The sequence below is a fragment of the Elaeis guineensis genome, chromosome 7, assembly GCF_000442705.2.
Source record: "Elaeis guineensis isolate ETL-2024a chromosome 7, EG11, whole genome shotgun sequence".
Lineage (NCBI taxonomy): Eukaryota > Viridiplantae > Streptophyta > Magnoliopsida > Arecales > Arecaceae > Elaeis > Elaeis guineensis.
In genome coordinates, this window is record NC_025999.2 from 84,661,261 (window position 1) to 84,688,912 (window position 27,652).

General features: G+C 36.8%; 1 protein-coding gene and 5 non-coding genes across 8 annotated transcripts; all 6 read left to right on the forward strand.

Annotated features, from left to right (window-relative positions):
* Positions 1–14,766: 14,766 nt before the first annotated feature.
* On the forward strand, positions 14,767–27,349 carry LOC105048617 (eukaryotic translation initiation factor 3 subunit I). Of its 3 annotated transcripts, none has more exons than XM_029265649.2 (9): positions 14,767–15,029; positions 16,675–16,890; positions 17,293–17,420; positions 18,131–18,250; positions 18,360–18,449; positions 19,670–19,756; positions 19,849–19,928; positions 26,371–26,469; positions 27,015–27,349. In XM_029265649.2, exons 1-8 carry the CDS (start codon positions 14,846–14,848, stop codon positions 26,444–26,446), a joined length of 981 nt encoding a protein of 326 aa, XP_029121482.1. In that variant the 5' UTR covers positions 14,767–14,845; the 3' UTR covers positions 26,447–26,469; positions 27,015–27,349. The 3 variants fall into 3 exon arrangements, with proteins under 3 accessions (XP_029121482.1, XP_010926275.1, XP_010926276.1); XM_010927973.4 differs by having other exon boundaries at positions 27,047–27,349; XM_010927974.3 differs by lacking the exon at positions 27,015–27,349 and adding an exon at positions 26,574–26,923.
* LOC114914409 (small nucleolar RNA U54) lies at positions 21,862–21,949 on the forward strand. Its single transcript, XR_003801457.1, has one exon. It is a non-coding gene; the product is annotated as a small nucleolar RNA U54 (small nucleolar RNA).
* LOC114914413 (small nucleolar RNA U54) lies at positions 24,790–24,863 on the forward strand. Its single transcript, XR_003801462.1, has one exon. It is a non-coding gene; the product is annotated as a small nucleolar RNA U54 (small nucleolar RNA).
* LOC114914411 (small nucleolar RNA U54) lies at positions 25,174–25,259 on the forward strand. The gene has a single exon (XR_003801460.1). It is a non-coding gene; the product is annotated as a small nucleolar RNA U54 (small nucleolar RNA).
* On the forward strand, positions 25,383–25,466 carry LOC114914410 (small nucleolar RNA U54). Its single transcript, XR_003801458.1, has one exon. It is a non-coding gene; the product is annotated as a small nucleolar RNA U54 (small nucleolar RNA).
* LOC114914412 (small nucleolar RNA U54) lies at positions 25,639–25,726 on the forward strand. Its single transcript, XR_003801461.1, has one exon. It is a non-coding gene; the product is annotated as a small nucleolar RNA U54 (small nucleolar RNA).
* Positions 27,350–27,652: the final 303 nt, after the last annotated feature.

A 27,652-nucleotide genomic window follows, 5' to 3' on the forward strand; every position in this document is an offset into this window, starting at 1 on the left:
TGAAAGAGGTGTATATGATATAACCTGAAGGATTCACATCCACAGACGAATCTGAAGTGTGCAAGCTAAACAGGTCTATTTATGAACTGAAGTAAGCTTCTTAGAGTTGGAATATACATTTTGATAAGATGATCAAAATGTATAGCTTCATTAAGAATGGAGAGGAGCCTTACATCTATAAATGAGCTAATGGTTTGCAGTGATCTTCCTTGTATTGTATGTAGATGACATACTCTTAATAGAAAATGACATCCCTACTTTACAAAGTTTAAAGCTGTAGCTATCATCACAGTTCTTCATGAAGAATTTAGAAGAAGCATTCTACATCCTAAGGATGAAGATTTATAAGGATAGATCTAAAAAATTGTTTGGATTATCCCAAATTATGTACATCGATGCCGTACTGAAATGATTCAGTATGAAAAAATTCAAAAAGGGCTACTACCAATAGGTCAATGAATTACTCTCTCTAAGAAGGATTATTCGACAACTCCTCAAGAGAGAGAGTGTATAAGTAGAATCCTATATGCCTCGATAGTGAGATATATCATATACGCTATGATATATACAAGATCGGATATGTCCTTCTCACTAGGACTAGTGAGCAGATATCAGTCTGATTCGAAAGAGAACCATTAAAAGATTGTGAAGATAATCCTTAAGTATTTGAGAAATATCAAGAATCAATGATTAATCTATGAAGATACAGACTTTAAATTTGTAGGATATACTGATTTTAGTTTTCAATCTGGTCATGATAACAGTAAAAGTGTATCTAGCTATATTTTCATTTTATTTGGTGGAGCGATCTGCTGGAAGAGTTTCAAGCAGCACACAGTAACTGATTTGATATACGAAACAGAATATATTATGATATCTGATATTGCAAAGGAAGCTGTTTGGTTGAAGAAGTTTATCTATGAACTTGGAGTGGTTTCCTCAGTTGAAGGTTCAGTTTTACTGTATTATGACAGCATTGGTGCCATCGCTCAAGCCAAAGAATTCAAGTCTCATCAGAAGATCAAACATATTCTGCATTGCTATCATCTGATCCGTGAGATCATCGATCAAGGTGACGTCAAGCTGTTGAAGATTGATGAAAAAAAAATCTAGCCGACCCCTTCACTAAAGCTCTTGAGACCAAAGAGTTCTCCTCCAAATTGCCTGCGCTATCCACCCCACTCCCGAGGTACATGCCCCACCGACCTTGACCATGCCTTCCATCTCGCCCACGCAACCCTCCTCTCCATTTTTGACTATTTTTGACAAATGATGCCTAAGGTCGGCGATGACGATGCAGCACAGGTCCAGAAGCTATGAATAGAATGGGGAAACAATGGGAGGCGGGAGGCGAAAAGTTCGAAGCAAAAGAAAAATGATGCCACTGCCTTATGGACACATGGCGTACAGTGCCTTAGAAAAAAATAAACACATGGCGGATGGAGACTGATGCCTCCATGTTAACATACATACTATAGATTTGATCAATGGCTCATTGCTTAATGGTAGCCAAATTTGCAAATTGAAAGTTGCACTAGAAATACCCCAGTAATGCTTCAAGTGTGCTTCAAATAGTTGATGGGTGGAACCCTTACGATGCATTCACTGATAATACAAGTAAAACACTTACAAGTACCCATTATAGATTGAAAAAATATTTTAAGATTCATGCAAAGCAAAAAAAGCAGCATCGACAAAGCAGCATGGATGTCTGAGAGCCTAAACTGATAGTTAATTATAAAGCATGGAGGTAATTAATTCATAGATAACCTATGAACTCAAGTTTTTGTAGTGTTTGGATATACTGTAGGTAGTAACAATTTTTAAAAAAATAACAAAAAATAGCATAGGTAGAATTTTGGTATGGAATACTTTAATTGGACCAGTGCTGAATAAGATTTCTAATCCATCCTAAACTATGTCTATCGAAGGTTAGCCAAGAAGCTATAGGCAAAATAAGAAGATGTGTAGGTGCAGTTTGAGGTTATGAATGATAGGCAAACTACACGTCTAAATGGCCATCAAAATAATTTGGACAGCCAAAAGTTGTTATTAGTTGGTTAATTAAATTTTGAGGTATCAGACAAGAACTAAATTGAAGGTCTTATTGGATGTTTTCAGCATTCAAAAGCACTTTAAGATGAGGTTCATTTTTAGAATCTTAATTGAGTTGTTCTTCGAGTCTTGTTTAAAATCTAGAGAGACTCTTAAGTTTCAGTAAATATAAAAAGCTTTAGATGTAACCTTCTATTTTGCATTGTAGTTTTTTTTTTTTGAAAATCCAGGAGGAATGGATGATTCCTCCAAGGTATGTTCATTGAAATGTTAAAAAGTATAGAGTTTCATGAGGGGTCGGCAATAATTGGCGTCTGAAGTGACTACATAAATTATATAATGAGACCTTAAAAATATACAGGTGAGTTAAGAGAGGGATGTGATAGACCACTGTGGGTTAAGAGGAGGAGGTGGGAAAGCAAATGTAGCAATGAAGTTCTCCAGGTAGTAGAGAAGCGCTTTCACAGTATGACCAGTTGACAAAAGCAAGTGCTATTTTCTTCTATTGTGGAGTTTATGTTAAGAGGGTTTGGTGAGAAACCAAGACTAATAATGAAGCTCTCCAGCAACCTGTGAAGTGCTCGTGAGCACTAATATTTTTCTTCCGTCGGAGTCTTCAGTGTTTGGTTTATACATGGTAGAAAACTCTTTGCAGTATTCTAAAGAGAGCTGAAACTAGGGGGCATGATGAACAATAGAAAGTCGGAGTGCCCATGATTTTCTTAGCTCTGCAATCTGGAAGTGCAGTCTTTTGAGCATGTCTCCCAGACGTGATTTCTTTGGTCCTTCCATTTGCGAGGCTAATGACGTCCATTCCATAAAAACATGGGTTGATGCTTTACAGTTTCAAACATCGAGAAGGCTTCGAAGTAGAATATTCTATTGTTATGTTCTTTCCGAATCATCCGATGTATTGTGAGGAGGAAAGAGATGATAGCAAGGCCTTGATCCTTTGACTGGGATCCTTTGACTGGAAGTTGTAAATCCATACCTCCCAAAGTTGGGTAATGCTAGTCGCAGCTATAGGTGATATATCCCTTGCATTATAAATGACCATAAGGTTTTAAAATATGTGCAATTCATCAGGAGATGGTCCACAATCTCATCTGCATCACGGCATAAGCCACATAGCTGATCGATCTGCATGCCTTTTTTGTTTAGAATTTTCTTTGTTAACATTTTGTTGTGGGATGCCAACCAGCCGAAAATCTTGACTTCCTTCGGGAGTAGAAGAATCCATAATGATTTATGAATGGCTTGGTACATACCTCCATCCATAAGAAAGATGTAACAATTTTTGACACTGAATTTAGCTATCTTATACCACCTCCAAATTTTGATATCTTCATCCTCCATTAATCTTACGCTTGAGAGATAATTGATGAGTTTTAAAGAGTCTTCTGTGGCTGCACAGCTTAGTGGGGCATTGAAGTTAGATTGTCAATCATTCTAGCTAAAGAACCCAGTAGTGCTCATCAGAGGGTTGATGGCAAAACATTGAAGATCAGGGAGGACTTTGCTCAAAGGAGTGTCTGTAGCCCAGACGTCGCACCAGAAGGATGTGCTTTTTTCATTGCCGACTCTTGAAGATGTGAATTTTTGAAAAAATTGAAAAAGCTTAAGAACTCCCCTCCAGAATGGTGAAGCCCCTCTTATAATTGACCTCTTAGTGGGCAGCGGCAAGTGGGATTTGTAATATATGTTTTGAATTGTCTTTGCCCAAGGTCTCTCTGGTTGTGTATAGAAGTTCCACTACCATTTTAGAAGAAGGGAGCGATTCATCACTTTGATGTTTCTGATTTTCAGCCCACCCATGAGTTTGGGGTGGCAAACCATAGCCCAGTTTTAGGTGCTTGATTTTTTTTCTCTTCTCCATGGAAAGTTTCTGTAAATATTATTGATTTTTTGGATAACCAAGTCAGGTAACAGGAAGACACACATCCAGTATATCCAGATGGCACTAAGGATATGGTTTGTGAGAGTTATATGCTCGGCTAATGAGAGAACTCTATGCTTCCAGTTGGTGAGCTTCTTCTCCAATTTTTCAAGAATGAAATTTCAGTCGCATGCCTTCAGAGGTGTATGGTGAAGAGGGATGCCTAAGTAGTTGATCGGCAACTGAGCAGCCGAACATCCCAACATCTTGGCAAATGCTTCTGTTGTCTCCATTGACAGGCCTAAATCGATAACACTGATTTTGCTAAAATTTATTTTCAACCTGGTAAGAAGCTCAAACATGTAAAAGAAGATTTTGAGAATGTTGACGCCTATTTTGTCTGCTCTATAGAATAGAATTGTGTCATCCACATATTGTAAACACTTGATTTTGATGCCTAATAAAGAAGGCTCGAGACCATGTATAAGATTGTTCTCAGCTACCTTGACCAACATTCGATTTAAGACAATAGCAATGAGGATGAATAACTGTGGTGAGAGGGGGTTGTTTTGTTTCAGACCTCTTCTTCTGTTGAACGGCCTTCCCTGTTCACCGTTGATGTGAAGTGAGAAAGTATTATTTTGAAGTACTGAGAGAACCCAAGCTTGCCATTTTTGTCCAAAGCCTCATTTTTCTAGCAGTTGACTAAGAAAGTGTCAAGAGACCCGATTGAATGCTTTTTCGAACTCTATTTTACAGAGAATTCCTTCTTCTTTATTCCTCTTACAGTAAGAAATGATCTCAGCCACTGTAATGTAACTTTCATGAATCATTCAGTTGCTGATGAATGTTGATAAAGATTCTAAATCAGAGAGTCGATGACATGTTCAAGCTTTGTAGCTAGGACTTTCGAGAGTATCTTTATTATGCTGTTTTTCAGACTGATGGGCCGGTAGTCCCTCACGTCGATGCACTCTTTTTTCTTGGAGATTAGGATGATGTTTGTATGGTTAAATTTTGATAAGTCTAATGACGATCTACGGAGAGCGTCAAAGAAAGCTATGATGTCTAATTTAATCAGCTGCCAGTATTTTTGAAAGAATGAAATTGATAATCCATCAGGTCCCGATGCTTTATCTCCAGGGAGATTAAACATTACATCTTTGATTTCTTTTTCTGTAAAAAGGTTCTTGAGATGATTGAGATCTAAATTATTTCTAGAAAATAATGACTCTCAGTCCGCTTCCAATGAGGGATCCTCTGTCGAACCCAAGAGCTCAGAGTAGAAGTCGTGAAAAGCCTCATGGATTTTTTATGGGTTACAGCATATGTTGCCATCCTTGTGAACTTCAATGATAAGCTTCCTTCTATATCTGTTGGAAGCACTGATGTAAAAATATTTGGTATTCCTGTCCCCCTTAGTCAACCATAGCTGTTTGGATCTTTGTCTTTAGTAGACTTTTTGCTGTTGGAGTAATACCTGAAGCTGAGATTTGTGATTGATTCTTGCCTTTCTCTCTTCAGTCGATAGACTTCTGTTCTCTTCTACCTGTTTAGGACTTAGATTTTTTATTATAAATTTATTTTTCGATGATGTAAATTTCTTGCATTTGTCTTGCTCCATGCTCCCAAGCGAGAGCGCATGAAATATAGTTTCAGCACAAGATTAGAGACGACTTCTGGGGAGGATGGAGCATTTTGCCACCACCGATTAAGAAGCTCTCAAAGTCTTGCTAGGGATACCAAGCATTTTCAAACCGGAAAGGCTTGAAGCTCTTTGATTTTATTATGGATTTAGCAATAAAGGAAAGTAGTAAGGGATTGTGATTAGAAGTGGATCTCACATGAGGAGAGAGCGATGTCAGAGGGTAGTGATTGTACCATTCAAGCGATATGAAACATCTGTCAAGCTTCGCTAGACTCGCATCTTCTCTGAAATTTATCCAGATGAACTTTCTATTTAGTGTGCTGATTTCTATCAATCCAAGTTGGCCAATAAAGGCATTAAATTCTCTGCAAGCAGCTCTACTGCTTTAAGCTCCTCTTCTCTTGAAAAAGAATCGGGTTACATTGTAGTCTCTAACAATCACCCAAGGTCCTGATCATGAGCCATCTTGATGTGAAGAAGCTCATCAAAGAAAAGAGAATGATCTTGATGGAGGTGAGGTCCGTACACATTTGTTAGGGCCCAATGAAAGTTGGATTCTTGTGAAGAGAAGTGGGTTGTGATTGAATAGACACCAGTGTTGGTAGGAATACCAGTAATGAAGGATGGATCCCAACAAGTAAGGAGCCCATCCAACGAACCTTGAGCTTCTTTACAATGCCAGGTAGAGAATGCTTGTCCGCAGAATAACCTGACATGGCTTAGAGAAATATTTTCTAGCTTTGTTTCTTATAGGCATGTGATTCTACAGTTGGAGCATCGAACGACATTAATTCCTGATGTCAGCTCTCTTTTTAGCCCTACCCATTCTCCTTACATTCCAAAAAAGAATAGCCATTCGCAATGGTTGGGCAATAACAACCGTCGAAGGCGAGGAGAGATGGTATCAGAATGATAAAAATTTAACTGAAGATAATAGTCTCTATTATTAGATGATTCAAACAGTCAAAGGCAAAAATAATTACAAAAGGGTGGCCTTAAGCTTATATCACAGGGATCAAGTGGAACTAAATACATGACAGCCACCATAAGCAAAAAAGGTTCAACTACTTTCTGAATGACCATCTGGGGTAGAGGTCGGTGCATCATTTTCTGGGTTTGGGCAACATTCGAGGGGATCTGACAGGCAGCAAGATTTCTGCATCTGAGAATTTTCATCTGTTGGAGCTTGAGGATGGTGCCTTCCGATGATACACTAATGCTACACTTCTTGGTGAGCCGGATGATGTCGTCGAATGTGAGCAAGTTGATGAAAAGAATGTCCTGATTGTTTAGGTTGGAGTCCGTCAAGCCTAGTGCCTTGAGATTTTTGGCCCTTAGCCTCGGGCTTCTCTTACTGCATGAGATGCAAGGGGTAGAGCTGAGAGCACCTTTTGAGATGGGCTTGTTAAGCACCGATAGTAGAGATGAGAAAACTTTGGTAGTGGAGATGGGGTTTAGGTGGTTGACGGTGACTGCTGCCTTAGGATCAGTAGGGTTGGTAGGTCCTTCAATCAAGTTGAGTGGTAGGTCTAGAAGACAGGATTCATTTATAGCTAGGGAGGAAGTAGTGTAGGCGAGGCTGCTCAGAAACGGCACATTTGAATTTGAAAATAAGGGCAGCTCGAGGTCGTTAAGGTAACCATTGGGCAAGAGAAGAGGGTTGTGAAGTTTGTCTAAGGCTAGCTTAGGGTTTAGGGTGAATAGGATGCAGGTCTGCAGGAGATGACTTAGAGTCATCAAGGAGTCTAGGAGAATAGGTGGTTCTAGGTTTGCATTGAGGATAGGGGAGAGAGAGTCAGGGTTATTGTGACGCTGGCAGTTGTCAGTGCTGGAAGCACCTTTCTCAGACAATGTCGAGCTAGATTGATGAGGATGGTGCTTTCAGGAACTCGGGGATTGGTTGTTGGCAGGAGAGCCAAACCAAAAATTGCATTCATTGTCATCTAGATCGTCAGGGTCATCATCGTTGGAGGCTGAGTCTTCAAATGGTGGGAGTTCTAGCCAGGAGAACTTAACAACCAGTCGGACTGCATGAGTGCATGGCCCAATCATGACTTGAATGATCTCTAAAATGTCTGCAAGATCTTCACAGTAAAATTGGATGTCGAAGCTCATGATATCATCCCACCTAAGATTGGATCAACTGGCTCGAAACGGCATTCCACAGTAGGAGATAATGGTGGCGATGGCATCTGCATTCCAACACATTAGAGTGGATCTAAAAGACTTGTGCATTCCTTGTAATGAAGGTTATGGAGGGATGCATTTCTACTCTGATCCTAGTAGTTGATGATAAGAGTAAAACCTTCCCCACGGATGTGTCCCATAGCCATGAGACTTTGGATGGCTTCTCTGGAAGGACAGGAGATGAAGAAATGGTTTGTATCAGCTAAATGTTTAATTGTCCATGATCCAACAACCTTAGTAGCATGCGCTAGGGTAGTGGCTACGTCATCCACCTTGACCTGCCTGCCCAAGAACTCTACGAAAGCTACACTTCCTAAATAGCTAAAAATCTCGATCATTTTCGAGGTCATCGAAAGAAATGCCTTGCTAACACAGAGGCATGGTGGCTCAGACTCCATGGGTTAGGAGAGGGTGGAAAATGAGGTTACTGAGTTTGGTGTGGCGATCTAGCAATCTGATCGAGAAGGTTGGGAGGGCATAGAGTTTGACTTAGGTATTGGTTTTGGGATATTTGGCTGAACGAAGGCTGGGAGGGGAGCTCTACATGATTTATAGGCATGTCCGAAACATAGACAGCGGAAGCATTTTAAGGAGTTTCTGCAAGACAACTTGAAGTGACCCCGATCTCTACAGTGGAAGCAGACTCCAGGTTTAAACTGGGGGAAGAGGGTTTTACGTACTGGTGGTTTGGTGGAGTTAATGTTCAAAGAGTAGATGAAAGGTGGTTCGACGGAGTTAATATTCAGGGGGTGTTGGGTAGGTCTGCAAGCGACGGTTGGTGCAGATCAGAGGGCGTCGGTATACGATCGGTGCTGAGGGTGGCACACCTTCGGAGTAGATTTAATAGATTTAAATCTCCTAAATAATGAATTGCATGATAAGACTGTAGTCTAGCGACCGTTCGAAGTAGGAGGCGGGGGTTTAATAAAGTAAGCACAGACTGAAAAGCCACTTCCTAGCGGGACAGCATTGGCGCTGTCAGGGTAGAGTAATGGTGCTGGATACGATCGATTTCGTTGAGGACTAGGAGTCGTTTCACTTCATACTGTACAGGCACACGTCTCCTGTCGCACCACTGTAAGGTCTCGTCGTCGAACCTTCTCAGCCAGAAGGGTGATTCCTTGGACTTTGAAGTTATGGTTTGTCCTTCCCATGCTTATTTAGGATGATGCTGTGATAACCTAGGATGGCGTGCATAGATTATCTAAGAAGGAGCAATATTCCCACACGATGCCCCACAGAAGGTATATCAAGAATGTGGAAAACCATCTTCTCCATGACCGGATTCTTCCCTCCCGCGACACCAGGTAATCGACCCTCCACTATACGAATGAGAGTGAAGGTAGGAGGGGTGGCGATGTGCTGCAAGACGGTGGCGAGAGAAGCGAGTAGGGAGAGAAATAATGTTGGAGATGAACGGAGGGCAATCTCTCTCATCGGAATCCCTGAAACATCTCTCTCTAATCTCTCTCATTTCTCTCGTAATACTTATCAAATAACTATTTTGCATTATAGTTAATTCATTAAAGTTTCAAAACTTTTTTATTAGTATTATTGGCAGTGTAACTCTATCTTACTGTAGTATGAATCAATAGCATCCTTCATAAAATTTCAAGATCCCTTTTTCTGGTATGAATCTAGAGGAGCCTACACAAAATTAACGCAATGTTGGTGGACTTATAGAAAGTGAGAGCAAAGATTGATGCAGTTTTGGTCAAATCGAGAGTTTCGGCTTGGAAGAAACTAACTAATTATCCTTGCTTAACGTAACTTCTTTCAGTATTTCTTGCTTTCTGATTTTAATTTGCATTCAAACCTTCTAGTTGAACTTATTTATTTTCTTACTTCAATAATAATTGTACAAATCAAAAGTATCTCTCTTCTGTTCTTGTTTTACACAATTCTACAAATCCAAAGTTTCCAAGGGAGGAGAAGCTTTGTTCAAATCTTGTGGTGTTTATCCTGCAATATTAAGCACCCTATGCTCTCCTACTCATCAGTATTATTGACCTAATACTTCCACAATCCAAATAACATTGCATTTTTATTTTCATGAGCCCATCTGTGCTCAACAAACCAGATCCATGGTTCTTTTGGACTTAGCCTACATCAGCATTCTCCTTGAGCAGCAGGGGAGGATCATACTATAACCTTTTAAAAACATACTCCCTCCTCTTATTTGGTATCCATATCGAGGACACAAGAGAAATAAGCTAATAGAAGTTATGAGTGGGATGCCAATAAGTCAATCTAGACAAGACATCAATATAACCTTTATGTTGACATGATGTCTCAGCCTATAACAATATGAAATTTGACAAGCAAGATGACCTTTTCATACCCTTGATTGTAAACAAGTGGCCTAAATTTTCAAAAGAGCATTTCAATCCTGTAGGGCCTCCATGCTTCTTTTCACTCTATTCTTTCACCTATCCATCCAAAAAAAACTTTAAACAAACAAAAAGAGAGGGAGAAAAACTACCACGCTCTTTTTAAATTAAAGGAACGGATAGGTGTGTCAATCAGCCTGATTTAGATAGAACATATACACAACTTTTAATTGAGCCATCTTAATACATAATTTGTTCTAAACAATATGAACTTAGATATCCATATTAGCTAATTGATATCCTTAAATTTGATCTAACTCTATCTATATTTTGCTTAACTACAAGCAGCCCATCTTTTATGTCTATATCTTTTAATTTAACTTTCTTCGCTCATGGAAGGGTTATCTATGGATTCGTTCCCAGGATCTTTATAATTATATATTAGTTTCTATCTTTTCCTTATTTACATTTTAATGATGAAATTTTATGATTTATTGCTTATATGTTTCACTTAACTAGGTAAAACCAAAAATATTGCTAATTTTATATCTTTTAGATAATTTTGTCTCTAATCATTATCCTTTCCTCGATGAATCCATTAACCGATGCCCCTTCATCCTTGATTCTCTTGGTTTCCTAGCCTTCACCACTTGGCCCTTTATGGCAGCAAGACAATCCTACAAACATCCTAAATTTTTTCTATCTCCATCTTTATTTATATCTCTCGACCCCTTGTTGTTTAGGCAATCTTGAATGGTCGAGAATTGTCTTCCGACACTAGTAGCGATGGGATTCCAGTCAGCATTACCCTGCTAGCTGTCATCTCCACTATGCTCAAATTTTAGCATGCATCGATGTCTCCCATGGTGCTGTTCAATAGATGCTCCAGCCTCTCCCTATTCTCTTCCCCGTCCCTGTCATCGCCATCGCTAAGAAACTGCCATCTGGATGCATCAAAACACTTGCTAAATAAAATTTTAGGTCTTCTCTACTTCTCCACCTTGATCAGACTCTTCATATTCATATCGAGATATACTCTAGGCTTTTCCTAGCCATAATATTGTTGTCTGCTCAAAAATTGTAGCTTATCGAGGTTAAAGTTGGCATCGATCACATATATCTGAAAAATGGGACATTCTTATCTACAATCTCCAAGTTGAATTGGACGAAAGATATTGATGACTCTCAACTTTGTGGTGCTAAACTTTGTAGCAAAGGTGCATAGGGTGGAGTTAAAGTCGGCGAGGTAGGCAGTACTATCAGATGGACAAAAGAACATTGGCTCAATGACAAAAGAGGGGATGTGGCAAGTGGGTGAGGAAAGTGTTACAAATGATGGTCAAGGGAAACCTTGGAGACAATGTCCATAAAAATTTGAGGATCCATATAGGTGTCTATTTAGTCTTACAATAATTATTTACCGAAAAAATCTTGATGACTTATATAGAGCCAAAAAAATCCCAACAATATCTTCTTAGCCAACCTAGATGAGGGTCTGGGTCATTATAAGTGGTATCAGAGTATATCTAGTGCATGACTCGTAGACTAGAGAATACTGTAGTATTGGTCTTTTTGGGATTAACCACGAATTGAATTTAAATTCTTAGATGTTAGGACTTAAAATAGAAGAGTATATAAAGATCCGTACAAACAAATATTTAAGCCAACCTTTTCTTTATGGAAAGAAGAACTTGAGCGAAAAGGTTTACAACATTTGCACTCTACTCGATGGTATCCCTATCTCTTCTAAGAACTATCTTGCCCTATGCTATCATTATCCTTAGGGTTCGTGGGTGGCAATGGAGCTAATGAAGGTAAAATAAGGAAGGACAGCAAGAGCAAATTAGTGAGAGAAATAGGGAATGAAGTTTGTGATAGAAGAAACTTGTCAAAGCAGAGTAGTTTGATACTTTTCACTAAATTTTGATAAAAAAATCAAAAAGACATATTTGCATAAAAAAAATTTAAATTTACATAAAAATATAATCAAAATCAGTCATCTCTATCTCTATATCTATTGAATAGATAGAAGAGAGAAAGTTCTACCCCTTTAAAATTAGAAAAAATTCTAAAAACAAATGAACATGATATATCATAAATTTTAGAGGATATTTGGTTGGAGGAAGTGGGGGTCTGGAATCGGAATCGGAATGGATGACTCCCATTCTGACCATTTGGTTGGGAGAAGTCTCATTCCGATTTCGATTTCGAGATAGAATGGGAATAGCTCAATCTATATAGAAACTCAATCCCTACTCTCCTCTATGGATTTAATTTTTTATTCTAATTTTAATTTTGATTCCGATTTCGATCACGAACCAAACACTTTGGAGGATTTGGCTATTCCGATTTTGATTCCAAGCCATTTCAATTTTCATTCCCATTTTGATTCCAGTTGTGAATCAAACACCCCCTTAATTTATTTGTACTCCTTGTCATGGATTCGCGATTCAAATAAACCTCCTTTTTCTTGATACTAAAAGATAATTAAGAAACCTTTTTCCTCCAAAAGACCTATCAAAAGTCTATGGCTCTATCTATAGTGTTAGACCTTAGTGTTAAATACCAAATTAAGAATCTTTTGTTTGACTTACCACTAGCAAAGATGGTGAATTAGGAGGGTAAGTAGCATGCCAGAACTCATGATCGTGAAGGGAAAGCCTTGACAGCAAAGGAACCAAGCCCTATGGAGGAAGATGCTACTGATTGCTTCATCCCAAATCTAGAGGTGCTCGAAAGCAGTCCAAACATGCGGCAATTCTCTCTATTTGGGAGATTTTTGGGTTAGCCTCTATCAATTGACTGTCTTAGGCTTTAGCTTAGCAAGCTTTGATCCCTTGAGGGTCATTTTAGGGCCTCGGATATAGAAGATGGTTCTTATATTTTTAAATTTGGCTTAGAATCTGATATGGTTAAGGTGCTAATAGAGGGACCGCATGTAGTTAATGGGTAGGTCCTCAACTTAATTCGACGGTAGGATGATTTAAACCAATAGTAGAAGCTTTCAAGGTAGATTCAGATTGAATCAGGATCCGGCTACTTCCAAGAGATGCTTGATTCGTGATCGGAGTCAGAATCAGAATGAGAATCAAAATAGATTGGAATTGAAATCAAAATGGTCAAATCCCTCAATGTATTTGATTCATGACCGAAATCGAAATCAGAATGAAAATCAGAATAAAATTTCAATCCATAGGAGAGAGTGAAGATTGAATTTTAGATAGATTGGACCATTTCCATTCCACTCTAAAATCGAAATCGGAATGAAACTCCCTCCAATCAAGCAGTTGGAATGGGAGTCATCCATTTCAATTCTCATTCCAAATCTCTATTCTCTCCAACTAAGCACCTAACCAATGGAGCACTGCAACTTCGAGTTTTTGGCTATAACTATGATGGGCAAGCCTATAAGAATAGAAACACCATTGGAGATTGATGTGATTAAATATCAGAATTTGTGTTGAAATTAACAACAAACAACTTATTAAGATAGGGTTTTGGGTAGGTAATGAGGAGAAATATGTATATTTAGAAGTTAAATATGACAAGCTTCCAATATTGTGCTCTCAATATTGTAGTATTAATCAGAGGGTCAGGAATGGAGGGGGTCCAAGCTAAACCTTGACTGATGGAGAGTTGACTTGGGCCCGTCGGACCGTCATAAAAAATCCCATCTTTCTTGATAGATTAGAATGTTGACATGGGGGAGTTTTGAACTTCTTTTACATATGTTATATAAATTTTACATTTGAACAAACCTCCTTTGCCTAGTATCTGATCAATTTTCATGGTCTTAGAGCATAGCCAACCAAGGCCTCTTCGGCTGTCATAAAAAACCTCTATTCCTCCTAATTCTTGCTTGAAAAATTCTTTTGGCCAAGGGAATCATCATGAGCATCCATAGATAAGCACCCAAAGATATGCTTCCAACCATCATATACCACAGTTTTATTCACATTATCTAGGTTGGAGCTCAACCAAATATGGGATATAATGATAGAAATACCAAACGCAATCATGCCCTGTTTGGTGTGAGGGCCTTTTTTTTCCCCTTTTTTTTATCAAAATCCATTAAATTAGTCATTGGCTTGTTGTTTTTCCCCCAATCCCTCTACGAACTTTATGATATTTTTGGATTTACATGTATATTTTAATATACATGTAGTAACAGAAGGGCTTGTGATATTATCGAATATATTTCATTTACAATTTATCTATACCAATTTTAATATAATCTTTTATTTTATTATTTAATTAATTAATTTTAAAAATTTGCTATTTCTTCATGTGTTGTGCTGCGGCCATATCCGTATACGCTGTACGCCCTGGAATCCCTGTACGCACGATCTGCATCGCATGCGACAGGTAGCAGTTATCTTACCCAAGTCACTCGTCAAGCTCGACCCATTGGATGAGTCACATGCATCGCACGTGCTCATCCTAAGATCTCCAACCGCACTAAAGTCAATGCATCGCACGTGCTCATCCTAAGATCTCGAACCGCACTAGAGTATGCTCGACCCATTGGATGAGTCACATGCATCGCACGTGCTCATCATAAGATCTCGAACTGCACTAAAGTCGGTGGCTCTAGTATATGTATAATCCAACGGACGAAATTGAAGGGAAGAATATATGTTTTGAATATATATGTATCATCACGGAAAGCCTAGGCCAGAAAACTAGGGTTTCGCTTCTCTGTTGGGTGAAAGAAGAGCGAGCGAGAAGGGCCAGTAGGAAAATCAGGAGATGCGGCCGATATTGATGAAGGGGCACGAGCGGCCCCTGACATTCTTGAAGTACAACCGGGAGGGGGACCTGCTCTTCTCGTGTGCCAAGGACCATACTCCCACCGTCTGGTTCGCTGACAACGGCGAACGCCTCGGCACCTACCGCGGCCACAACGGCGCTGTCTGGTGCTGCGACGTCTCCCGTAAATTTATCACCTATTCCCTTTTTTGATCATTGTTTGCGACGTCTCTTCGATTTTTCACGCATCGTTTTTCTGTTTTTAGCTATTTATTTGGGTTATTTTTCTCTTATTTCTTCGATATCGATGTTATCTCTCTGTTTGGTTTCACTCGTACGGTTTTTTTTGGCCCTCGGTTTTTAAAGATTTTTTTTTTTTTTTTCCTGACGGTTTTTTTTTTTTTTTTTCGCTTTTGTTTGGTCTTTGGTTTGAGTAGATCTCAGATTACTAATCTCTATCACTTCTATCTACATAGGTCGCTGTGCATATGCTCTACTTTGCTTTGATGATTCTATATCTCATCCATAGTTTCATCAATTTGCCAATAGGATTTAGAACATTATTTACTATTTCATCTGTAACTAAAAAATATGTGTTTGAAGCTGCCCCATAGCAAATGTTATTTCATGTGATTCTGGAGAAGAATCTGTATATTTAGTGGTGATGTAGAAGGTTAATTTGATTTGTCCGATACCATAATTTCCCGTAGGCAACGGCTTAAACATTGGGGTTCATTTACGTAAAAAAACGTGACCTCTGAGTAGTGTAAGAAAGCTTGGGAAGCCCAGTTTAGAAGAAGAGTGAGAATGGGTTGCTTGGACACTTTAGGGCTGAGAAAATAACCGAAACCTGAAGAAACCCACCCAATCCGACCTAATAAACATTGCTTTCGGTCGGTTGAAAGATATAAATTGGGTGGAATCGAGTTGGGATTTTAAAAAATCGGTTATTTATGGTCGGATTTGATTCCTACACTTTTAACCTGTATGAAATCGAATCTAACTGATGTAGTATTTCATAAACTCACTTTCATTTTTGGGATGGCGTCGTTTAGACTTCAATACTTCATTCTAAAAAATATCCCATCATCTATTTGGATTCATGGGAATATTAATGTTAAATTGTTGATGGAAGCACATCAATTTAAGACAATTCTAAAGTGAAAGTTTTTAGATGTAATTGGTTTCAGATGAGTAAATCTTTTTGTTTCTATTTTATTTTGTATAGATTCAAAAATAAGCTCAAAATTTGTAACTTATAAGGTTTAGGCCTTTTTTGCATTAAATTAATAAAAAAAATAAATAAACTTAAGTGGGCTAATATTGGACTGAAAATCAACATTGGATCAACATTGAAGCCCAAACCAACACAACCCACCCAAATCCGTTATAAACCGTTCAAACGGTTTATACATGATAAACGGTCGGCAGCGGGTTGAATTTTCTTCAACTCGATTGAGTTCGGTCGGATGAAATTTTTCTCTCAATCCAACTGAATCCGACCCGTACTCAGCTCTAGGGCACTCAGAGGGGTGCAGCCCTTGTGCAGAGTGAGAACAACATCAATTGGGCGAACATCATTTATGGCCCTCCCTTTTTCCTGTCCAATATGTATTAAAAGTATTTTGCTTAATGTTCTGACTTTTTGATGTAATTTTTTAGTGTTTCTTTTTGATGCAGTATCTAAAATTTTCTAGATGATCATGTCTAATCTGTCTGACAGGGCAAGTCTTGAAACGTAAATTTATCCCATATTATACTTGCCATCATTAGATTAGCCCATAATTTTTTTCAATATGCTGCAACAATTTTTTAAAATAATGATGCAGGTGATTCTGGACTCCTCATTACGGGCAGTGCAGACCAGAGTGTGAAGCTGTGGAGTGTTCAAACAGGAGCTCAACTCTATTCTTTTAACTTTGATTCTCCAGCGAAAGCAGTGGATTTTTCTATTGGGGATAAGCTTGCTATAATCACTACTGACCCATTTATGGGCCTTCCATCCACTATTCAAGTGAAACGAATTGCCAGAGATCCTAGTGAACGTATGGATTATCATATTTTTGGTTCATTTCTGATGTAACTGATACACATGCACTTATTGAATCTTCACTTTTCTTGTTTTTTAGATGAACTACCTTTTGTTAATTGTTCAATTTCTTGATCTCTATTAACAAATGGATGGGCTTACACTGAGTGACCGCGGTGTCTTTTTTAATCATATTCTGTTATGTTGGTGAAATAATAAGGTCTTCCATTGAGGTTCAATAGATAATATTAGATTTAGCTGACACATACAATTATCAATCTGAACTTTTACCCACATTTGCTCCAAATTGATTTGAATCCATAGTTATGTGTGGCTATTTTATTATTTGAAATCATAGCACTGTATAAATTACAAAATTGTGGTAAGGTTTGTTTATTCAGAAACTTGTTTCTTGCAGAGACTAGTGAATCAGTGCTTACAATCAAGGGGCCTCAAGGAAGAATCAATAGGGCTGTTTGGGGACCATTAAACAAGACTATAATAAGTGGTGGTGAAGATGCAGTAGTCCGAATATGGGATGCTGAGGTGGGACTAGCATCCTCATATGTGTTTTCATTGTCCAAGTGCATCCGTTTTTAGGGGCTCATGAGTTGCACGAACATGTATTTACATGTTTACTATTTTAGTGATTATTAACCTTGCATATTTTAGAATCAATGATTTTAGAATATCTAACTATCTTGATGTATATGGTGTCATGCCTAGAATTGCATGGAATGCTAATGGCACGAAATTCAAGTCCATGCACAAGGAAATATAAATCTATAAAATGATAGGAAGCAGAAATCCATGTCTCTCCTTCAAAATGATAAAATTTTAGCTTGCATAGACTTTTAGCTAATGAAAACCATCATTTAGGTCAAAAATATTTGCATGAATTAATTTGTGCCACAGAGGTGAATATAGCTTCTTATATGGAATCTTGTCTTTGACTACCTTCGACTCTCTTTGTTTAAACACCTTCAGTTGCCAGGTGATCTGTTCCCCTTGATCAGGTCTTTACTAGGGAAATTTTGGTGTCCTGAGGAAGGTGGAAACTCGAGCATCGCATGCTTTTGCAGTAATACAAAATAAACATAAAAGAGACTAGATTAAGAAATAAGCAAAAGATATATAGTTTTCCTAACTGAAAAGTATTTTCTGGTATGCATATAGGTCAGTACCTTGTGACCCTTATTTTTTGACTCAGTTTACTTGTTGGTTCAGTGTTGGATCTTTTATTTTGAAATGTGCAGACTGGACAGCTGCTGAAGGAGTCAGACAAAGAAACTGGTCATCAGAAAACAATAACTTCACTATCAAAATCTGCAGATGGTTCTCATTTCCTCACAGGTTCATTGGATAAGTCTGCCAAGGTGATAATCTGTCTTGATCATATAGCTTGTGACAAGCTTTATCTTTACATTCCGAGTCTGGTTGGATTATGATTGTGCTTTAACCCGTTGTTGTATGATATTGGCTTAGCTCTGGGACATAAGGACATTGACTCTTATCAAGACATACGTGACAGAACGCCCCGTCAATGCTTGTGCGATATCCCCCCTTCTTGACCATGTATGTATCTAAATACTCATCCATATCTGCATGTGCTTGTGAGCTTTGTGATATAGCTATATTCTATATTGTCATTATTATTATCTTGAGAGTCTTCCAACCAAAATATCTAACTACTCATCATCTTCATCATCATCTTGAGGGTCTTCCAGGCAAAATATATGCACAAATCTTTATTCAAAAAAATGTCGAATTGTCATGGTCGGACTAGGGGGCTTATGGTATTGGCAAGGACAAAAGTCTGGTATCATTTTTAGTAGTTTGTTAAGTGATCCATACTCTTTTTGGACTATTTTCAGAGGGTTCTTATTAAACATTGAGTTAACATACTCTTTGTTTGGTGGCAGATTAGACACGAACTGCATTTTACCCAACAATTACGCAGCTATAAAGCATGGACATGGATGTAAGATGCAGATATGCAATACACTAATACATTATTATCTTGAAAAAAATAGGATATGATATGGTGGAGATACGAAAATAGATAATTATATATCTTTTACATAAGACATAGTAGATTATCACAATATTATAGTTCATGCTTCATGTAGTAACTTCGACATCCACAAATTCTATCATTTAGTCATCATTCACATTCGCAATAACATCAACATTACAAACTTTAAACTATCAAAGTCAACATTCATTCCGGGAAAAAAAGAAAAGACAAATAAATGTCCGCTGCTTTTGGCTAAAGAAGCCAAGTATCTGAGGTGTTGGTAGGAAGCATTTGGAACACTTTTAATTTTAAATAATAGGATATCCTAACCCTTAAGGATATGCATTTGGCACATATCCTACTGTATCAAACAAGTAATGTATCTGATACAATGTCAGATATAGACACGGCATCCATATTTGAAGTATCTCTGCTTAGTTACACAGTGTATTCTAAAGATTTTTAAGTTTGGACCCAGTTGGGCTGGTGATGTGGAGTGGTCCTTGGATTAGTTCAAGCATGTGAGTGCAAGATTAAAACTTGTGATTTTGTGGGGGAGAAAGAAATAGAGGAACTAGAGAGTTTTTTGTCATAGCATTTTAATATTGAGGGATGCTGTATATCATAACATGTCTTTTGATATGCAATGTGTATGTACCTACTGCTAGTGCTAGGTACATGTGGAACTAACAAAAGGTTATTATTGGATTTTTGCTTATGTGGTGGCTCAGAGTTTCAGCTTATTTTTTGAGTTAAGATGTGTGTTGTTTTCCTATAGGTGGTGATGGGAGGTGGCCAGGAAGCATCACACGTCACAACAACTGATCGTCGTGCTGGAAAGTTTGAGGCTAAATTTTTTCACAAGGTGGCCCTTCGTCATTTTATGTCCATAAGAACTATAGAATTTTAAATTATAACTCATATGCTTATTCTTCAAATTTTCTACTTCCTGAACAGATTCTTCAAGAAGAGATTGGGGGTGTGAAAGGGCATTTTGGACCAATAAATGCTCTAGCATTTAATCCTGATGGAAGAAGGTTCTCTTACTACCTTTAGAAGCTATAATTTTTGAAAACAAGGAGAATGACATCGACTTCATGTGCTTATTATACAACTGTTTGTGTTTGCATATATTTTCATATTTACGATGCTTTTGCATTTGCCATTGCACGCATGATTGCATAATTTGTGTCTTATTCATTATGTGCTGCTTTTGGATGGTTTTTATTTTGTCCTTGCTTAATTTTTCATTTTGTCTTCATTGATATATGTCTTTTGTGTATTGCATGTATGCCTGCACATTCGTATATGCATGTGCAAGGCTAGGGATTTTGTGTGACATGAAAACTAATGGAGTCAAGAATTATCTTTTTTTTCCCAGAATATTATACTCTTTTGTGATCTTTTACTGGTTTTCCCCTGGAAGCCCTTGAAGATTTGTTCACCTAATCATATACTAATGCCTTTTTTTTTGGTAATGGAATTATTTGGGGTTTTATTTTTTTCTATTATTTCTAGTTCCCTTCTGTGGCAATTTTGGGGTGATATGATTAAGCTATTTAGATTTTGCATCTGGATCTTTTTGCTGATGGTACCATTGCGGAAAAGAGGATATTGGATCTCTGGGGAAATTTATTTTTTTTTTTTTAAAATTGCTTCTTTCTTTGTTGTGGTACTGAACTTTGGATATTATAGTCGTCACTGGACTCCAGAGATGCACTTTTGGATAATTTGTTCTATTTTTGGAACTAGAGTTTATATATATATATATATATATATATATATATATATATATATATATATATATATATATATATGGGCTCTAGGTTCTCGGAAAGTTTAAAAAGAGAAGAGGTTTATAACTTGAGAAGTGAGGTAGATAAATTGGTTGATTAAATGAGGAGGGAGATGTTATTAGTTCATCTAAGGGTTTCCAGTGAATGTTTATAGTATTTTGAAACTCGAAGGGGTTTTTGTGTAAGGATGTTTGTTGGGAAGTATAGCAAGCTCTATTATGTAAGCCATTTAGGAGTGCAGTTGTGCTGTTGAAATGATACTGAGGGTTTAGTTTGTGGGATTAATTGCCCTGATGGGTGAAGTTACTTTAAGTGGATCTAAGTTCAATATTTGAAGAAAAATGCCTGATGAATGAGGAATGGTGAAGCTGATGCCAAATGATTGAGACAAGGCTTAATTGTTACATGTGTAGTGACTTAGTCATGCTTGAAGCACTGGCGAAAATTGGATGGACCATATTTTTGTCAGTGGCAAAAACTTTTTTCCTCCTTTTTCTTTTGAAGGACATGATCTAGTTAAAGGCTATAAAATAAATTCTGATTATCTGTTTCTTTATAACATTATGGATCTGTTCTCTACTTGAATTTATTCCTTAATTTGATATCTGTGGAAACAAGAAAATAGATTCGAGCATTTATTAATTTAAGGAGTTTCATGATTTCGTGTTGCCTGCATTTGGTTAGAAGGAAATAGATGTGCTATGGAGTTTGTGTTTCATGACTTCGGATAAGTTTGGGGAAGAGGATGAGCTGGGTGTAATGAATATCAAGGTTTTTGTTCCCAGGGTAATTAGACTTTCGCAGGAAGTGACAATAGACTGATACTTATGTTTTAGAATCCTTAGCTGTTATGAAAATTTTGGTACTAGGGCTTTCCATGGTCATATGTATGCCAGTCCTGCCAGAAACTTTGTTTCAGCATGCCGGAAACTTAGAACAAATCATACTCTAGGTATCTGTTTCAGTTCTGCTTCTGTACTTCATATTTGGTTTTGGTTCCATCTGTCTTTTTCTGGACAGGTTCATTTTTTTTATATTTTCTCATTCTTTAAACATAGAAAATCACAGAATTGATTTAGTACATCAAACTTTCAACCAATTCACTATTTTTATCTTGTTAAGTTGTTTTTTACTCTTCCTTTTTCTTTTGTTTTGCTTTTCACTATTGTTGTTCAGCTCTGTGATTGCAGCCAATTGAGTTGGCAATATACGCTATTCTGAGAAAAAGAATTAGAGAGCTGACAATGGATGATATGAGAGCTGCTAGTGCTTTTTATGGCTTATTTATTCAACTTTCTTATCATATGTTTCCATACTTTTTTCACTCTTATTTGACAAATAGTTTTTCTGAAGTCATATTTGAAATTTTGTTAAAATTTTTGAGCGAGACATAATCAAATCTAAAAGGTAATTTCTGGCTAGCCAGTTATATTTGGGAGCTATTGGTGCAATTACCCAAGGTTTTCATCCTTTTGCTGGTATTGCCAAGTTAACAAGGAAGATATATTCATTAAAAGAGCTTTGTTTCTGATGATATTTTGATTTATGAAGATTGAAGAAACGCAGTATAATATTTGCTTTCCACATTGAACAGTTCTATATGATTATCTTCTTGCGAGAATCTTTTCCTGTTCGTTTGGATTAAATTTCTTCCTTTTTTTTTTTTTTTTTTTGCCGTGCATGATTTTCTGTCCACCAAATAGTTTTCCTTGCACTTTATTCTGTCCAATACTTGCTAAGATAACTTTTCACTCTCTCCTCAATTGTTGTCTTTTTTCTTCAATTAATGTGGCTCAATTATTTCTTTTCATTCTCTCTTTTTTTTCTTCTCTTTTTTTTAATCCTGGTTCTGATGAGGCATTCTGGGATTTGAGATAGTGTTTATAAATGGTGGGAAATGGCCATAGGATCATTTTAGACTTATTATCCTTGCATAGTATGTTAAATGGAGTGGCTTCTCTTTTCACACACGGGTCTGGGAAATTAATTTTTTTTTATAAGAATTAAGATTTGGGATAAATCTAGAAAACATATCTTGTCAATTATGTTCGATTTTGGCTACTTTAAGTGTTTTTTGGTTGCCTTTTCCTATGTAGGTTATTTGTTTAATCTCCTGCCTAATTTTCTTTCTTTTTTCTTGTTCATCCAAATTTTGTATTAATTAGCTGTTAAAACATGGAAGCTCATGAAATTAGTCTAGCGCATTGAATTTTCATGCAACTTCACTTTTATATCTTGTTACGTTGTCTCGTTTCTTATCTTTTCAATTTTACTATTCTTTTTCTGGTTCCTGTGGCTCGATATAGCAGCCATTTCAATTATCAGTGTGGATATTGGAGTATATGAAAGCTGCTGCTACTGCTTTTGCTATTTTTTTTTTTTTGAACATTACACATCTATTTTGTGATATTGTAGAGGTGGTTTCTAGACACATCTTAAAAATTTTGGTTGGCCATTAAGGGTGTCTTACGACAACAATCAGTTTGCTTTGGGAAATAATAGTAGTCAAATTTATTCTTAAAGTTTTGATCCCATCACTAAGAGGGGCTTGCTTTCTTTCTTTCTCATGGGACAACTCTCTTGAAATTAAGATATTGAGATGTTTAAAATGCATATTTTTTTATTTTATTATTTTCGTATGACTACTATATTGATGGTTTTTATGTCTTGCTGAATATACTGTGTTTCCTCCTTTGCATGATTTATCTCATACTATTTACCGTTTGTCTTATGACTTGTCAATTCTTATAGTTGATCTAGCAGATCAGATTTTTATGCAATGCATTCTGGTCGTGTCTTGTTTCCATATTATTTTTCCACTCTTTTGATTCTTTTTTTCTGGGTTCCTTTAGCTCAATGATAGTGGCCAATTATTTTTGAGCAATGTACACTTAATGCTAGAATGTTCATATTAAGTGCTGTCTTCAGAGTTCATTAGAGCTGATGGCCTGATGCTTTGACTTGCTCTCTTCACTTTATTTCTTTACTTTTTGTTCAGTTTAGGTTGATATGTCTTGAAAATTTTTGAGATTTAGTATTTTGGGAAATAAAAGTGGTCAGTTGAATTATATGCGTGAAGTTTTGATCCAGATGCTTAGAAAGTGTTTTTATTTATGTCATGAGATAGAAATGTTTTTTTGACCTCAAGATATGTGAGGAATTGGAGATTATATTTTCTTTTTCTTTTAAAAAAAATTCTACTGCTTCTAAATGCACAATGGTTTTCTTATTTGTCAGAAACCTGATATCTTTCAATTTCCCCTTGATACAATTTTATGATCTTATACCTCCTCCTCCGTTTTCTTGCTTTTGCCTATTTGTTATGGCAAGTGGCCTTTCATATTTGAACTACCAGATCAGATATCCATGCAATTTATTCTCTCTGAACTCTATATCTTGCTTTTTTTTTGGGGGGGTTACCTTTTTATCTTTCTTCCTTTTTTGTTTTTTGGTTTGCTTGGCTATAGCAGCCAATTGTTATTTTGGCAGTGTACATTATGCTGATAGAGTATATCATTCAGTGCTGACAGTGGAATATACTGAGATCTTCTTGTGCAGCTTTTGCTTTCTTATATTATGATTAAATAATTTCTGATGCCAGAGAAAAATTTGTAAATATTTTTTAGGGTTCGCTGCAGGAAATATCAGGAGAGTCGTGCTTGAAATTCAATCTGGTTAAGTGTTTTTTTATTGGTTTTCATGGAACAAATGTTTTTGAAATCAAGACATCTGAGAGGCTTACAAACATTACTGTTCTTCTTCTTCCTTTTCCTCTTTGATTTTGTCATTGACATGATTTTCACATTTCATTCAATTCCTCATTGATGCAATTTTCTGATCTCATTTTAGTTTCATATTTATACTTTTAGTTGATATGGTGGATCAGGTTTTCATACAAGTTATTCTGCCTCTATTTGATAATCTTAGCCTTTTCCTTTCTTATGCCATTTCATTCAGCTTGATGATTACAGCCAATATTTGTTTTGGCAGTATATGCTATTATGAGAAAAGAGATGTTGTAATGTATGAGACCTGCTGCTTCTCTATACAATTTATTGTGTTTTATAACTTTAACCATTTTCTTTCTTACATTGGTTCATTCAGCTCAATGATTACAGCAAATTAAAACGCTATTCTGAGAAAGTTAAAGGGCTGATATTGGAATATAGGAGAGCTGCTGATTCTTCTTTTTCATTGAAATAACTTCCTGATCTCATTTGTTTTTTTTCTTCATAATATAATGACATGGGGGTTTTTCTAGTCGATCTAGCTGATTAGATTTCCACCATCAGTTCATCCCGCTTGGTGATTACAGCCAACTACTTTTGGTAATATATGCTATTCTGGGAAATTAAAGGGCGGACATTATTGTTATGGCATGAAGGATTTTACGGTTGATCTAGCAGATTAGATTTCCATACAATTTATTCTGTCTTTTTCTTTTTTTTATATCTTTAATGATTTTCTTCCTTGCATCGATTTATTCAGCTCGATGATTGCAGCCAATTGCTTTTGGCAATATACGCTATTCTGAGAAAGTTTAAGGGGCTGACATTGGAATATATGAGAGCTGCTGATTCTGCTTTTTCATTGAAATAACTTCATGATCTCATTTTAGTTTTGTCTTCATGTTACAATGTCATGGCAGTTTTTATAGTTGATCTAGCAGAGTACATTTCCATCGTTGGTTCATCCAGCTCGATGATCGCAGCCAATTATTTTTGGCAATATACGCTATTCTGAGAAATTAAAGGGCTGACATTGGAATACATGAGAGCTGCTGATTCTGCTTTTTCATTGGCCCCCTGATCTCATTTTACTTTTATCTGTATATCATTATAGCATGGAGGATTTTATAGTTGATCTAGCAGATCAGATTTCCAAATAATTTATTCCGTTGGTTTTTTGTTTCTATGACCCTAACCATTTTCTTTCCTACATCGGTTCTTTCAGCTCCATGATTTCAGCCAGTTACTTTTTTTGGGAATATATGCTATTCTGAGAAAGCTGAAGGGCTGACATTGGAATATATGAGAGCTTCCGACTGCTTTTACTTTCTCTTAGACACCCTGATTTATCGGATGAGTTGTCCCTTAATTAGAATTTATGCTGATGAAGGATGTGCAGACCATTTTCTTGTGAATCCTGAATTCAGCATTACCAGTTTTCTCCAGTTATCTATATTTCTGTTCTGGGTTTGCTTTTATCTCCATTGAATTCTATATAGAAACACTAGTTCTCTTGTCTTTTCTCAACTGAAGGATAATGACAAGTGTGCCAAATCTTGCAAATGTGGAATGATTGCATTTTCCCTTGTGAAAAATTGGTAGGTTTTCGTGTCATGAGAGATGCAACTCATGGATGTTCCACTAAGGACCTAGAACCTATGCAAACATAAAATTCTGAAACATTTCCGATTCTTATTGTTTAGGATAGTTAATAATTTTCTCACTCAGTTGCGTTATAAAATAATATTTGTGTTTACAAGGACTTAAAATTGTTTGATGCCTTTTCTAATGGATAATCTTTATTATTTGTTGTCTTTACTAGCTTGATTTCTATGTTTGCTATGCTTGCTGTGCTTGTCTGCTGTAGTTAGTGTGCCAGAGATTCTCTAAGTTCAATGCATTTAGTTGCTCACTGGTTCTGTGCTGATTCCCTTTTACACTATTATTCTTGATAGTTTCGCGAGTGGTGGTGAAGATGGTTATGTAAGGCTACATCACTTCGACCCTGACTACTTCAATATCAAGATGTGATTTGTGGCATATGAAATTGCGAGGTATTTTTTTGTGTTTTACCCTTGGTTTGATTTTTCTTGAGACCAAAGACTGGTTTATATGTAGCATAATGAAAATATTCCACTTTTATGTTTTGTGAAATCAGTCTTGTAAATGAATAGAGCAGTCTAAACTTTTGCGCAATCCTCTATCACTAAGCCCAGGAAGTGGGAAGATCTTACACTAAGACATTTTGTTGGTCGATAAGCTTCACTTGTGGTGCCTCAGAAGTCAAGACATCTAACCATGCGGTTATGGTTGTAGTACTGGTTTTGCCTAGAGGCAAGCGTGTTGTTTCTGGAGACATTTTAGGCCGAACTCGTTGCTTTCCCTTTTTTCTTTTTTTAAGATTCCTGCTTTCTTTCAGGCAGAGAATACAGTTATGTGTGTGTGTAACAAATGGTGCTTTTGATTTTGAGTTTATTGTCAAAATCTCTGGTTGCAGTTTTGTCTCAACTAAGCCTTTGATTTATTATTATTATTATTATTATTGTTATTATTATTATTATTATTATTTTACAATCCCATCCGCATTTGAGTTCTGCAGACTGTTTTCAGAATGCATTCTCTCTGTGGCAGGTACGGCCCTTTTCAGAATGCTGAAACCTATGATGCTGCACTCTGAGAAGTCATTTGGATCTTCGATTGCAGCGTTGCACGGTAGCCTCAGATGGCAGGCTTGGATGACTTTCTAGGCTTATGTTCTATCCCTACAAGAGCACACCGTCTATACTTTTTCCCTTCTCTTGGCAGTATTTAACGAAGTCAAATTGTATCATGCACTCTTCCTCCACCTGCGTTGAGTAGGAGCTTTTCTAATGCGAATATTTGCCCCGGCAGGTTTTTTTAAAAAATATATATTTTTTTAAACTTATTTTTCAATCCATCCACGAATCTAACTTTTTTTTTGAACTATGATAGTTGTGATGGCACAGTGAAATCGTATGTTGATGGTGCGATTTTAGATTTAAAATCACATGTTGAACATTTCAAATAGAGATGGTATTTCATATAGGTGAAGTAAAAGAAAAAATAAAATCATATGTAGAAGATATAATTTTAGATGAAATTGTATCTTCAATATGTAGTTTTTTTTTTTTTTTTTTTTTTTATATCGTATCATCAATGTTTTTTTTTTTTTTTTTTTGCTCCATCGAAGAGTGTGGATAGAGGGGCGTTGGTGGT